The 12,630-nt window shown below is 49.0% G+C and overlaps 1 protein-coding gene across 2 annotated transcripts in view; it reads right to left on the reverse strand.

The window, feature by feature from the left end:
• The window catches only part of RANBP10 (RAN binding protein 10), a 60,412-nt gene that overhangs the window by 9,611 nt on the left and 38,171 nt on the right, over positions 1-12,630 (reverse strand). For both annotated transcript variants that reach the window (XM_006072007.4, XM_006072008.4), the window contains exons 4-6: positions 8,257-8,424; positions 3,064-3,086; positions 1,116-1,300 (exon numbers count right to left, since the gene is read on the reverse strand). In XM_006072007.4, the coding sequence (XP_006072069.1) occupies positions 1,116-1,300; positions 3,064-3,086; positions 8,257-8,424 (376 nt within the window). The remainder of the gene's footprint in view (positions 1-1,115; positions 1,301-3,063; positions 3,087-8,256; positions 8,425-12,630) is intronic.

Genomic DNA, 12,630 nt, shown 5'->3' on the forward strand with positions numbered 1-12,630 from the left:
ATTAACAATGCCCCTAAAGTGAAATTATATGAAGTCACAGGATATGGGTTATATGAAATACTTAGCAAATACTACCTATGAACACACACAGGCACACAGATACATACACATAAACAAACACACCCATGTGCTGAGGCCAGGCCCTGTCAGCTGAGAGCATCAGCCCCTCCCCCACACAGCTGGGGCAGCTCACCCCTCCCCTTGCCTGTCCCAGCAAGCCTACTGTGGGGACTGGCACCATCTGGCCCTCCAAGGAGGGGCTGCTTCTAAGTTCTGGGGCTGGGGACAAGATGGAGTCGTGCTGCTATTCCTGAGAAGGCTCTGGCCACCTGCCACCTGCCTCAGTCCTCGCACAATATCCATCCCTCAAGAAAGGCTGCACGAAGAACCGAGTGTATACCCCATCCCCACCCCCTGGACTCTAGGACCCTGGCATCTACAGGCCAATGACCCGGGCTAGGAGGGGACCAGCCTTCCTCTGTTCATCCTTGAGAGCCAAAACAAACTAACACACCTCCTGGCAGAGTGGGTACAGCTCATTGCCCCACTCAGGCCTGCAGCTGGCAAGTGGAAGAGAGACCTGTATCTGACCTCCCTTGGGCGTCTCAGCAAGACTGGCCCCCAGGAGAGTCTGGGAATTAATCGGCCAAGAGTCAGCTAGGTGGGCCCTAGGGAGGTTTCTCTTCCCACCACCACTGCTGCAGAGCCGAGGGGTTTAGGTGGATCTGACCCTGAGCAGTGACCTGAGGCCAGAGTCACGGCATGACAGATACTCCCTATGATGGAAAAAAAGTCCACAAAGGAAGAGGCCACAGGGCATCCTAGTACATCCTCTGCAAGATGAGCTGGGGAAGAGAAACAGCCCTGCCAGTGATATTACATCCAGGGCCTTCTGATCCAGTGGAGGGGCACAGGCTCAACCAGGAGCAGCTCTGGAGAAGTGAACTAAGAGAGGGGCAGGAAAGCAGCAGGCAGAGTCATCCTGGGAGTGCTTTCCAGAAGGAGCACTACTCACTAGAGTTCCCAAGAGCAGCTTGCAGCAGTTCAGGGGTCTACAGGACAGTGAGGCCCTTGGGAGGGGGCAGGGAGGGAAAGGGCAGGGGCGGGGGACTCACTTCTGCAGCACCGCCTGCCACTCGCCAAGCCGGGCACTGATGGGGAAGCAGTGGACAGTGCCCTGGACCTTGGCACGCCACTCCCGCATGTAGTCCTCAATGTCAAACAGGAAGGGCTGCTGCCCAAAGTTGGCGTCCACAATCTCCCCGGGTGTCTGCAGGCCTACGGTGGGGTAGAGGTTGGCCTGAGGAGGAGAATGAAATGTCAGTTGGGCCCTGAGGGCAAGCGGGGGCAGCAGGGCCTCGCCTCATCTCACCCTCGCACAGAGCAGGGAGGCGTTGGCTCCTGCAGGCTGCTGCTTCGGCTCTGAGAGAACTGCAACATGGCCGGGGGGAGGCAGGGCTAAGCCAAGTGCTGCCCACCTCCCGAGCAGAGAAACTGCTCCCCAGAGTTAGAGGGGAAAAAGCAAAAGAAAAGCCAGGCTCAATGCGGAGTCTCCTTCCCCGCATTAGAGGCTGTAGTATCCCCAAAACCCAAGGCCCCCATTTGGGACTTGGCCAGGGCACACAGAGGCAGGCCGGACCCCACCACCCTGCAGGCATGCCTGTGAAAATCTGCTGCAGGGGTGGGTGATGACTCCTCTCAGAGCGATCAGGACCAAGGATCCCTTTACCACACAAAAAAAGGGGTTATGAGGGGGCAGGAAAGGATGCGGGGAGACAGGAAAGGAAGGGAAGAAGGGGAGAGTAGGGCCAAGGACATTAAGTGGTTTGGACCCCCTGACAATGGAAAAGGGTAAAGAAAGGCCCTTCCTGTCTGAGGCTCACTTAGAGGAGGATCTTCTGGCCAGAGGACGTCTGGGCATGTCCTCTGGGTGTCAGGCTCCCTGCTTCCCTGGACCAGGTTCTACCAGGTCACTCCCTCACATCTCCTATGGCTCCCATGCTACAGCCCACTGTCTCGCCAGCATCTTCCCCATTGTCCCCGGGCTCCCAGTCTTCTCTTCCACCTTCCATAATCAGGCCCCGTATCATTCCTATCACGTGCTGTTACCGCACTCTGGGCTCAGCCTTTTCAGCACTTGGCAGAGAGTGCCGTCACACCCATGTCTGAGCGTTTCGTGTCACATCTCCAACACTAGACCCTTCCCCACTCAGGGTCAGAATTCTCCTCCTGTGTTTGTGCACTTCACCTAGGACCACAGCCCACCCTTTGGGGACTCCAGGCAGGAGGGAAGGATTTTGATACACAGACAGAGGTGCTGTAAACTGAGCTTGAGGAGGGCCCTCAGATCATGAGGGCATTTCCTATTCCTAGAGCATCACAGGGGTGCCCAGGATCCCTAAGTAGCCCCCAGGGCCAGCAAACCCTTCCTCCTTCCAGAACCAGCCAGGGCACACAGCCAAGCCAGACTCCCACCATTCTGGGTGGAGGCCCTGCATGTGACGAGGCCCGGGATGACTCACAAGCAAGAAGGACTGGGGTGCAGGAGGTGGGATGAGCCCTGAACTAAGTCAGCAGGAAAACCTGACCTTTTCACCATAAAGCTCATTTCTCTGGCTCAGGGGTACCCTGCATGATAGCAGGCTCACTCCCCAAGGGTGCTGGCTTTCCTCAGGGATCTCAGATGGGGATGTACACGGATCCAGCTCCCTAACACTTCAGGAACAATTTTCTATACTCTGCCCACAAGTCCACTGGGTATAAGCCACACAGAACTGGTTCAGACCAGCCAAGCCATGGAGCTACCTCATCTCTGCCTACACTGTCCCCAACCTGCCGGCTGCCTCTGGAAATGCCACAAATCATGGTCACCTGCTAAGAGTCATGGAGGAAGACCAGGCCTTGCTGCTGGAGAGAGAAGGCTGGCAGGGCCCCTTACTGATACTTTCAAGCTGATGGCACAGCACATACCACTGGCTGAGGAGAGGGCAGGACCCCACTGTGCCTGCACTATGCCTGTCAGCCCCTAGGGGCCAGAGCGGAAGATCCCACAGCAGTACTTACCGGGAGGTCTGTGAAGGCTATACCTGTGGAGGGAAAAAACAGTCATCAGACCATGTGGTGGATTCCCACACCTCTGTGGGCCCCCAGAGCGCCTGTCACAATGGCTGGGAGAGGGGCTGGTCACCACATCTCCCCTATGGTGGATCCAGGGCCAGCATGAGCCAGGGCCTGATAGGTTTACACCCTGGCCAGAAGTGAAGTCTGATATTTGGTTATTTATCCACAGCATTTTTAACCTCTCGGGGAAAATCTGCCAGGAATAACCAACACCCAAATGATAGATCCTGAGGACTCTCCAGGCCTGATCACACTCTCTTGATCCAACACATATTTCTGGACAACTACTCTGCATGCCAGGCTCTTTTCCACCCATTACCTCATCTATCCTTAGACCAACTCTGGTGCTAACTAAGGGAGTGCTTAGTTAGGTGTTAACATCTGGGGCTTAGACCAACTAAGGGAGCAGGCTTTCTTATCCCCATTTTACAGATGTAGAAAGTAAGCCTCAGCAGTTAAATGATTTGCCAGCAGTCATAAAATCAGCAGAAACTAGTCTTTTGTGCCAACACTGACAGAGATGTGGCGACAGAGAGGGTGGCAGCTGCCCATCTTCAGCCCCTACTTGCCCAGGGTCCCCAGAGATTCTGAGCTGACAAGCCCAAGTTAACACTGGCCTGTGTACCCTCTGAGCCTTGCTGCCAAGAAAAGAGGCTGTGTTTCTAGGGACCCCAGTCCTGAACAGGAAGTGAGGGCAGAGGGGAGCAAGACCTAAAACGTATCAGCAGGCCGGAGCAGGAGAGGGGCCTCGGTATATAAACCAGAGCATTCATGTTTTGCAGGTTGAGAAATGACTCAAAGCCAAAGGAGACTCTCCCAAGGACTCATAGTCTTCCCATTTTTTAAGATAAATTCTTATTACATCCTCTAAGTTCCTAAGCTTCTGGCCTGAGAGATTTTCAAACCACTGACTACTTAGAGGTCCCCGTCTTCTCACTCAGCTCCACCCAGAAAAGAAATGGAAACCCAGCAGGACAAAAGAACAGGGGAGGGTCTGACGACAGGTCTCCCAGGAAACCTCGGGCCAGAATCCTGACAGCTAGCCAGCGCATCCCATGTGCTTCCTCTGTGCTGGGCACTTAGTTCACCTCTTCCAAGGAAGCATTTAATTATCAGAACAGGCCTGGAAGGTTGTATACTGTCTCTGACACCGGTTTACGTATGAAAAAACCAAGGCACAGAGAAATGTTTACATTCTTTACTGGGCTATTTTGCTCCTCAGTGAAGGAAGTTCATAAACCCATGACCTGCCTGCCTGTGGCCACTTCCGGCCCCATGTGCACAGTCAGCAGTCACAGAACCAGCAGGATGGACTCTGGAAGCCCCTCAATGTCCACCCACCAGGTCTACATGGGAGCTGCCCCCACGGACCTCAGTGTGGCCGGGCTACTGCTGCTATGCTCCCAGGCTCGTGGAGAGGCCCGCAGAACTCTGGAAGAAGGGGGAGTCCAGGCTCTATCAATTACCTGCTGTGTGATCTCTGACAAGCTACCCCACCTTTCTGAGCCTATCTGACAAAAGAGGGTAATGATACACCCAACACCCCAAGAAGAAAGGAGAAACGGATTCTCTGTGAAAGCTGCCTCATCAACTGTGAGGTCCAGGTACAAGCCGACTAGACTGGCACCACAGGGCAAGGCACCTGCCAAGCTCCTGCCCAGGGGATGACCTACCCAGCTCACCTAGCTCTATCTCACACTGGCACTTGGGAAGGCATCCATGAGGATGAGGAGAGAGGATACTCCACCCCCTATTGCACTGGACAAGGGCAACACTGCTTCCCACAGCCCTGCAGGTCTCCAGGAGTCTCCACAAAGCCACTGTGATAGCAAGATATGAGATGGCCCATGGGAAGATCTGAGAAGTCCAGGCAAAGATCCAGAATGCAAACAGGACATACAAACCCACTGATGAGAAGTACCCTGAGCCAAAGACACAAAGCTCAGGGATCACTGAGGCTGAGGATATAAAGAAGCTGTATAAAAATTACTCTGGGGACTTTCCTGGTGATCTGGTGGTTAAGAATCCATACTTCCACTGCAGGGGGTCTGATTCTGATCCCTAATCAGGGAACTAAAATCCCAAGGTTTGCAGAAAAAAAAAAAATTACTCTGGAAGCACAGGGACCACTTGTGAGTGAGACATCAGTCTCCATTCACTCAGAACATTCATTTGTCCTCCCATCAAGTATTTGCTGAGACCTCGCAGGAGCCAGGCCCTGCGTGAGGCACTAGAAAACCAGCTGTAAGCCTGGCCCTAAAAGTGCTGCCAACTCCAGCAAGAGAGATGGTGTCCAACTAGTAATGACACAGACAGCTCACCAGTGACACACAGGGCGAGTGCTCTGACAGAGGACGAGGGAGCAAATAAAAGGAGCAGGGCGGCTGGAGGCAAGAATTGCCACTCTGCTTCTCTAAAGGGAAAAAGGTTCTGAGGTGAGAGAGCAGTCACTGGCTCACTGATTCTGCGTGAGATTCTGAAGCACATTATACTGACATGCAGGCTTGTGAGAAGGAAACAAGGTCATTAGAAGAGTCACCAAGTGGTCTATCACTCAGAGCTCACTGACCTTCCTTTAAATTTTGTGATCTAGAAGATGCAGAGGATAGGTCAGATTCATTTTTTAGTAAGGTCTCAGCAGTATCCTTGTGGACAAGACAGAAACACGTGAGCTTCAGAATAACACAGTGAAGTGCTTCTTAAATGGCTGGTGTCTACCTGGACAAGCTGTAGGCTGAAGGGCTCAAATCTAGCCTTGTCCTCTTCCAATATTTTTATCAGTATCTTGATGAAAACACATAGAAACATGCTTACCCAAATTTAGGTTAACACACAGCTGAAGATTGTTAACATGTAGCCGTTAACATACAGCTGTGGTGTTGGAGAAGACTCTTCAGAGTCCCTTGGACTCCAAGGAGATCCAACCAGTCCATCCTAAAGGAAATTAGTCCTGAATTTTCATTGGGAGGACTGATGCTGAAGCTGAAACACCAATACTTGGGCCACCTGATGCAAAGAACTGACTCACTGGAAGAGACCCTGATGCTGGGAAAGATTGAAGGTGGGAGAAGAAGGGGATGACAGAGGATGAGATGGTTGGATGGCATCACTGACTCTATGGACATGAGTTTGAGTAAACTCCGGGAGTTGGGGATGGACAGGGAAGCCTGACGTGCTGCAGTTCATGGGGTCGCAAAGAGTAGGACACGACTGAGCAACAGAACTGAACTGAACAGCTGAAGAGGATACCAAACATTGGAGACAGGATGAGCAAGACCAAAGCAGATCTTGACAGACTAAGAAAATTGACAATATAGACCTAAAGGAAGTTTAATTATGAGAAATGTAAGGTCTAGCATGGGGTGTACATAAACATCTACTAGGGAGATAAGTTTTTAAAAACAGTGAGAGGGTCTGGCTGACACTGAGGTGGCCATGAGCTCTTTAGGGATCTAGACCGACAAAGGGTTGAGGGCCCAGAGGAGGGAGGTGCAGGTGCAGAGAGAACAACAAGCATGTCCCAAATCTCGTGTCCCACGGCAGGTGCCATGCTCTGAGCAAAGTAAGGACAAGCTGAAGAGAGGTAAGTAAGGAGGGCAGGTGTTCAGAGCAGGGAGGCAGGACTGGGCCTGGCTTGGAGGAGCAAGCGAAGCAGGACTTGGGCAAGGACTGAGAGCCCATAACAGCAGGCTCTGGATTCTGACAGCAGAAGAGTGAAGAGGCAGAAAATGGTTGGAGTCCAAGAATACAGCGGGAATGAGGCCTTGCCCTGGAGCAGCTAGCTCCTTGCAGCTGGATACCAGCACTTGCAGCTAGGTGGCCACGGGTCAGGGGAGGGTTTCCCGGACGTGCGGCTGGGTCAGCTCTGCAGCGTCTGTGCTATGCTCCTGGCCGCCCACACTGGGCTGTGGCATCTGAGTGCCCTGCTGAGGAATACTGGCTCCTGATCACCTGCCACAAGTAGACCTGATCTCCACACAGATCCCCTGATTTTGCCCGGGCTTGGAGAAGCCACAGAGGGGATGTGGGGAGTGGCAGCCACCTTCTGACTGCCCCTGAAGCTAGTGGAAGTGAGCCTCTGATGAGTTGGGTTCAAAGTCAAATGCCCAACTCCCTTTCGTGGCAAAGCCTCTGGTCAACCTGGCTGGGAGGGTTCTGCCAGATTAGAGACCTCTGCAAACTCAGGCAGGCCTGCCTAGCAGTTAGGTACCACCTCACAGCCACTCTGGCTTGTGGGTTCCACTCCCTCAACGGCCAAACAGTACCCACCCCTACCAGGGCAAGGTGTCAGAATAGCCAGAGTTCCCCTCTCTCTGAAGTTCTATCCTAAGTCTCTCTGTGTGTACAGGACTGCTCTGCAAGGGAACCTCCACCTGCCTGCTGCTGCTCCTGGATTTCTGACTGGCTGATGGCGCCACTAATCCAGCTACTTTCTCATGTTCCCTTCTTGCCAGTGTGCCCCACCTGTCACTAACCTATGCTGCACCACCCCAAGGCCTCTGCAGGCCTGTTCTCCACTGTCTGCACCCATCACCACAGCTGTGTCTCAGGTCATCTGCCTCCTCCTCAGCCCTTACTCCAGTCAGTTCGTCCTTCTCAGTTTAACCAAAGGGACCTTTCCAACGTAATTCTTTCAAAGCTGCTGTCTGTTAACCACAAAAAGGTCAGAAGAGACCTGGCCCCATCTGACTCCAGCTTGTCTGTTTACCTCGTGTACTAGAGCAGCCCTCACTGTTGCTCCATAGCAACCAGTGCCCTACAGAAGGGCCAGCCAAAGTCTGGGCCCAGGTGACTGGCATACAAATCACTTCCACTGTCCAGTATGTTCTAGAGCCCCTCAAACTTCTTATCAACCCTAAATCTTGCTCCAGTGAGTGTCACACAGGCCAGGAGCATGACCATGACATTACTCTCCCTGAGCACTGACCCAGGCTCAATAAATGCTGTTGAATGGATAGATTAGCAAAGGGAGAACCCCTACACACTCCCTTCCCCTTTCAAGGCTCCAATGCTTAGAAAGGGCTGCAGTTCCCCAGAGCTCAGCAGAGGATATACGGCACGGCTCTGGCTTCAAAACCTCTCGTCAACCAAAGTGGCTCCACAGGGCAGACCCTCCCAGGTCCCCTATGTACCCACCAAGGCTATGGCCATTCTTGGTGTAGAAGCAAGTGCCGTTGATGAGGTTGACACAGCAGCCAATCACGTCTCCTGTAGTGAATGTGGGACCATAGGGTTGGCCAGTCCCAGAGGAGCAGAAGGAATGCCCATCATCACCATGGTAACCATAGGAATGTTTATCCCAACCTGTGGAGGAAAAGAGAGCAAGAGCTGAAGTGAGGTACTTGAGAGAACAAGACAGTCAAAGAAGCCCACTCAGGCTGAGCTCTAGCCTCCACCACCTCACCAGCATGTCTGGCCTCTCAGAGCTGGCTGTGGGCAGGGTCTGGCTGTGTTAAATGAGCAGTGAGTTCAGCAAGTCACTGGTGAGGCAGCCCTCCCAAAGAGCGAGCCCAAGCTGGGGTTAACAGGAACCAAAAACATGCGAGCCCTGGAAGGGACTTACTTACCAGAGGGCCATGAAACAAGGAGATGACTGGGGGAAGCCTCATGAAGGAGAAGGGGCTTGAACTGAACCCTGAGGTATATCATGGGTTTTTTTAAATGCTTTTTTAAACTGAAGTATTATTTACATGTAATAAGATTCTTCCTTTTTAACTCACAGTTCAACAAGTTTTAACAAATATTACCACCACCACTATCAAGATATAGAACATTTCCATCAATCCAAAAAGTTTTCCCTCATGCCTCTTTGCAGCCGATTCCATTCCACTCACCCCTAAGCCTTTGGCAACACTGATCTGATTTGTTCCTATGGTTTTGCCTTTACCAGAACGTCATATAAATGGAATCACAGGGCTTTCCCTGGTGGGTCAGTGGTAAAGAATCTGCCTGCCAATGCAGGAGACATGGGTTCAAACCCTGGTCCAGGAAGATCCTACATGCCACGGAGCAACTAAGCCCAACATGCAAGACAACCATTGAGTCAGCACTCCACAGCCAGAGCGCTGCAACTACTGAAGCAGTGAGCCCTAGAGCCCATGCTCCGCAACGAGAAGCCACTGAAATGAGAAGCCCGCCTGCCACAACTAGAGAAAAGCCTGTACAGCAATGAAGACCCAGCACAGTCAAAAATTAAAAAAATAATTAAAAAAAATGGAATCACAGAATATGGAGTTTTCTCGTGTCTAGCTTCTTTCACTCAGCATAATGCCTTTGAAATTCATCCACATTGTTAGGTGTACCTGTATTTTGTTTCTTTTGATTGCTGAGTAGAACTCCATTGTATGGACATACCACAGTCTGTCCATTTACTAGTTGATGGCATACAGTTGTTTCTAATTTTTGGCTAATATGAATAAAGCCACTAGACATTTGTATACAGGTCTTTGTACAGACATATGCTTTCATTTCTCTTTATACTTAGATGGGGGACTGCTGGGTCATAAGATAAGTATATGTTTTACTTGATAACAAACTGTCAAACTGTTTTCCAAAGCGGCTATACTGTTATGCATCCCTACCAGCAATGTATGAGTTTCACAATTTCATCAGCACTTGGTACTGTCAACTGTTTTTCGTTTCTTCTTTTTCTCTTAAGACGTTTTAACATGTACGCAGTGGCTGTAATTTGTATTTCCCCAATGTCCAAGGACCTTAAGCATCTTTTCATATACTTCTTTACATTCAGTTTATTAGAAAATTATTGAACTATCTATTCAAATCTTTTTTTTTTTCATTTATATGGAACCATGTTAAGTCACTCAGTCATATGTGACTCTTTGCAACCTACCAGGCTCCTCTGTCCATGGGATTTTACAGGCAAGAGTAATGGAGTGGTTTGCCATTTCCTTCTCCAGCAAATCTTTTTTAAAAAACTGGTTTGTAAATCTTATTGAGTGGTAAGAGTTCTAGATCTATTTTGGATACAAAATGTGTTTTGCAAATATTTTCTTCCAGTCTGTGATTTGTCTTTTTTCATTTTCTTAACAGTATCTTTCCAAGGCCTGTTGGGATTTTTTAAATCATTTTTAAAATTTCAAATATAGTTGATTTCCTGCTGGGATTTTGACTGGGATTGTACTGAATCTACAGATCAACTTGGAAAGAATGGGCAGTATAATAATATTGATTATTCAAATCCATGAACATGGTATACTTCTCCATTTATTCAGGTCTTCTTCTTTAGTTTCTCTCAGCAGTGTTTTGTCAAATTTATCACTAAATACTTCACTTTTGATGTTATTATGTTATTTTAAAATTTTAATTTCTAATTGTTTCTTGGTATTATATCAAAATATAATTGATTTTCGGGGTGGGAGGATGGGGTCAAGGTTTCTTTCTGGAGTGATAAAATTGTCCTAAAATTAGAGTATGATACTGGCTGCACAACTGTGCAAACATGCTAAAAACCCACTGAACTGTACATTTTATTTCTTTTTTGGCTGCAGCATGCAGCATGCAGGATCTTCAGTGACCAGGGATCAAATACATGTCCCCTACACTCCATGTGTGGCGTCTTAACCACTGGACTGCCAGGGAAGTCTTGGACTGCCACTTTAAAAGACCAGACTTTGTGGGATGCAAATTTTATCTCCATAAAGCTATTAAACACGCAAATGTATTTGACTTTTTATTTATTCATCTGATATCCTGCATCCTTGTCAAACCCACCAATCAGTTCTGGTGGCTTTTGTAAAGACTGCAGTGTCCACTGAAAAAGGGTTCCTAAGCAAGAAGCCGCCCCACTTCCCACATACAAAGAACATATGTGTAGTTCAGAGAAAGCATCAGGAGCACCAGACTTGAGGCCACAGGCCGAGTTCTCAGCATGGAGTCTCCCAAGACAGGCTTCAGTGGCTGAAGCTACTAGAAACCCAAACTTCTGCTCCAGGGGCCTGGGATGCCAGGGACAGTGGTGGACTCTCTTAATGCTGTCTGACCAGCACAGCCTTCCCTAAAGCCAAGCCCACTGCTTACTACCTCCTGAGGCCAGTGGCTGTCGGGAGAAGGCTGTCCAACAAAACCACTGTCCATTCTAGCTCTTTGCAAAGAATCCTTGTAGCAGGGCTGGCTTGCTGTTTCTATTGTTCCTCTCAGAACTATGCCCACAGTTGCTGATTGATGCCCACTGAGTTCTCTCTTTTGCCAGTGCATCAAGGTTTGCCAATGCTTGCCCTCTGAAGATTACTATAACATTCTTTGGTCCACCCCTAGTATACCACCCACATTCTTGATCAGTCCTGGTTCCTGTTGAGCCTCTCTGGTCACCAGTTACTGTTTCTGGGGCTGTCCCTGTCTCACTCACCACTTCTAAGCCTCCCTCCAACCCTTGTCATCAGGAATCTGAGAGATGAGAGATGACACAGGTGTGTGCATACATGTGGTGTGTATTTGTGTGCAGTGACTAGTTCCAGTCCACTTCTTTCTCACACAAGGATGATCCTGTGTGACAGATCTTTTGTGCAGATTCTATAGTCTAGAAGATAGAAGACACACGCTGGAAGGTTTTCTTTTGTTTCTTTTTTTAGCCTTCTCCAACTGAAGCAGCAGGTACTCTTTAAAAACGAATACAAATGTGGCCATTTGATTTACTGAAGCTAGTGAAATCATCACCAGAACTGTTTCCAACTTAGTCAGTGACTCAAGGACATTTGTGAGCTATTTCTGTCTCAGTGTATGGGAGCTCAATAGCCATCGCCAAAACAACAGATGTTTATATTTTCAAAGACCTAAAATTAAAATTTGAGTATTTTGAATACTTTTCTTCAAAGATAAACTATGTAATTATTTTGACAAACCTACCATAGAATTTTTGGATTTTTAACTCAAGCTACTCAAGCTATAAATATGGATTTTAAGTTTTTAAAAACTAAAGAACTCAAATATCCAAAATATCTATTTAGAGTCAGTTCAGGATTCACCATTATCTCAGTTTGACTGAAAAATAGATATACTTTCCTGTTTTGCTTTTCTTTAATCCCCAAATGAATTTTTATCAGTTATACAGACTTGCCAGAGGAAGAAAATTTACAATCCCTGTGGCATACTGAATGTGAAGTCAAAGTTGCTCAGTCATGTCCGAATCTTTGAGACCCCATGGACTATACAGGCCAAGGAATTCTCCAGGCCAGAATACTAGAGTGGGTAGCCATTCCCTTCTCCAGGAGCATACTGAATAAGGCCTCCCAAAGATGTCTACGTCCTAATGTCCAGAACCTGTAAAATATGCTTCTTTGCATGGCAATAAAGATTTTGCAGAAGTGATTAAGTCAAGGCTCTTGAAATGGGGAGATGATCCTGGATTATCTGGGATGGGGAGAGTACAGTAATGCAGTTACAAGGACACATGTAAGAGAGAGGCAGGGGCATCAAGTCAGAAAAGGTGATGTGATAGTGGCAGCAGAGAGAGAACAGAAGACGCCATTACACTGCTGGCTTTGAAGACGGAGG

The sequence above is a fragment of the Bubalus bubalis genome, chromosome 18, assembly GCF_019923935.1.
Source record: "Bubalus bubalis isolate 160015118507 breed Murrah chromosome 18, NDDB_SH_1, whole genome shotgun sequence".
NCBI classification, from domain to species: Eukaryota; Metazoa; Chordata; class Mammalia; order Artiodactyla; family Bovidae; genus Bubalus; species Bubalus bubalis.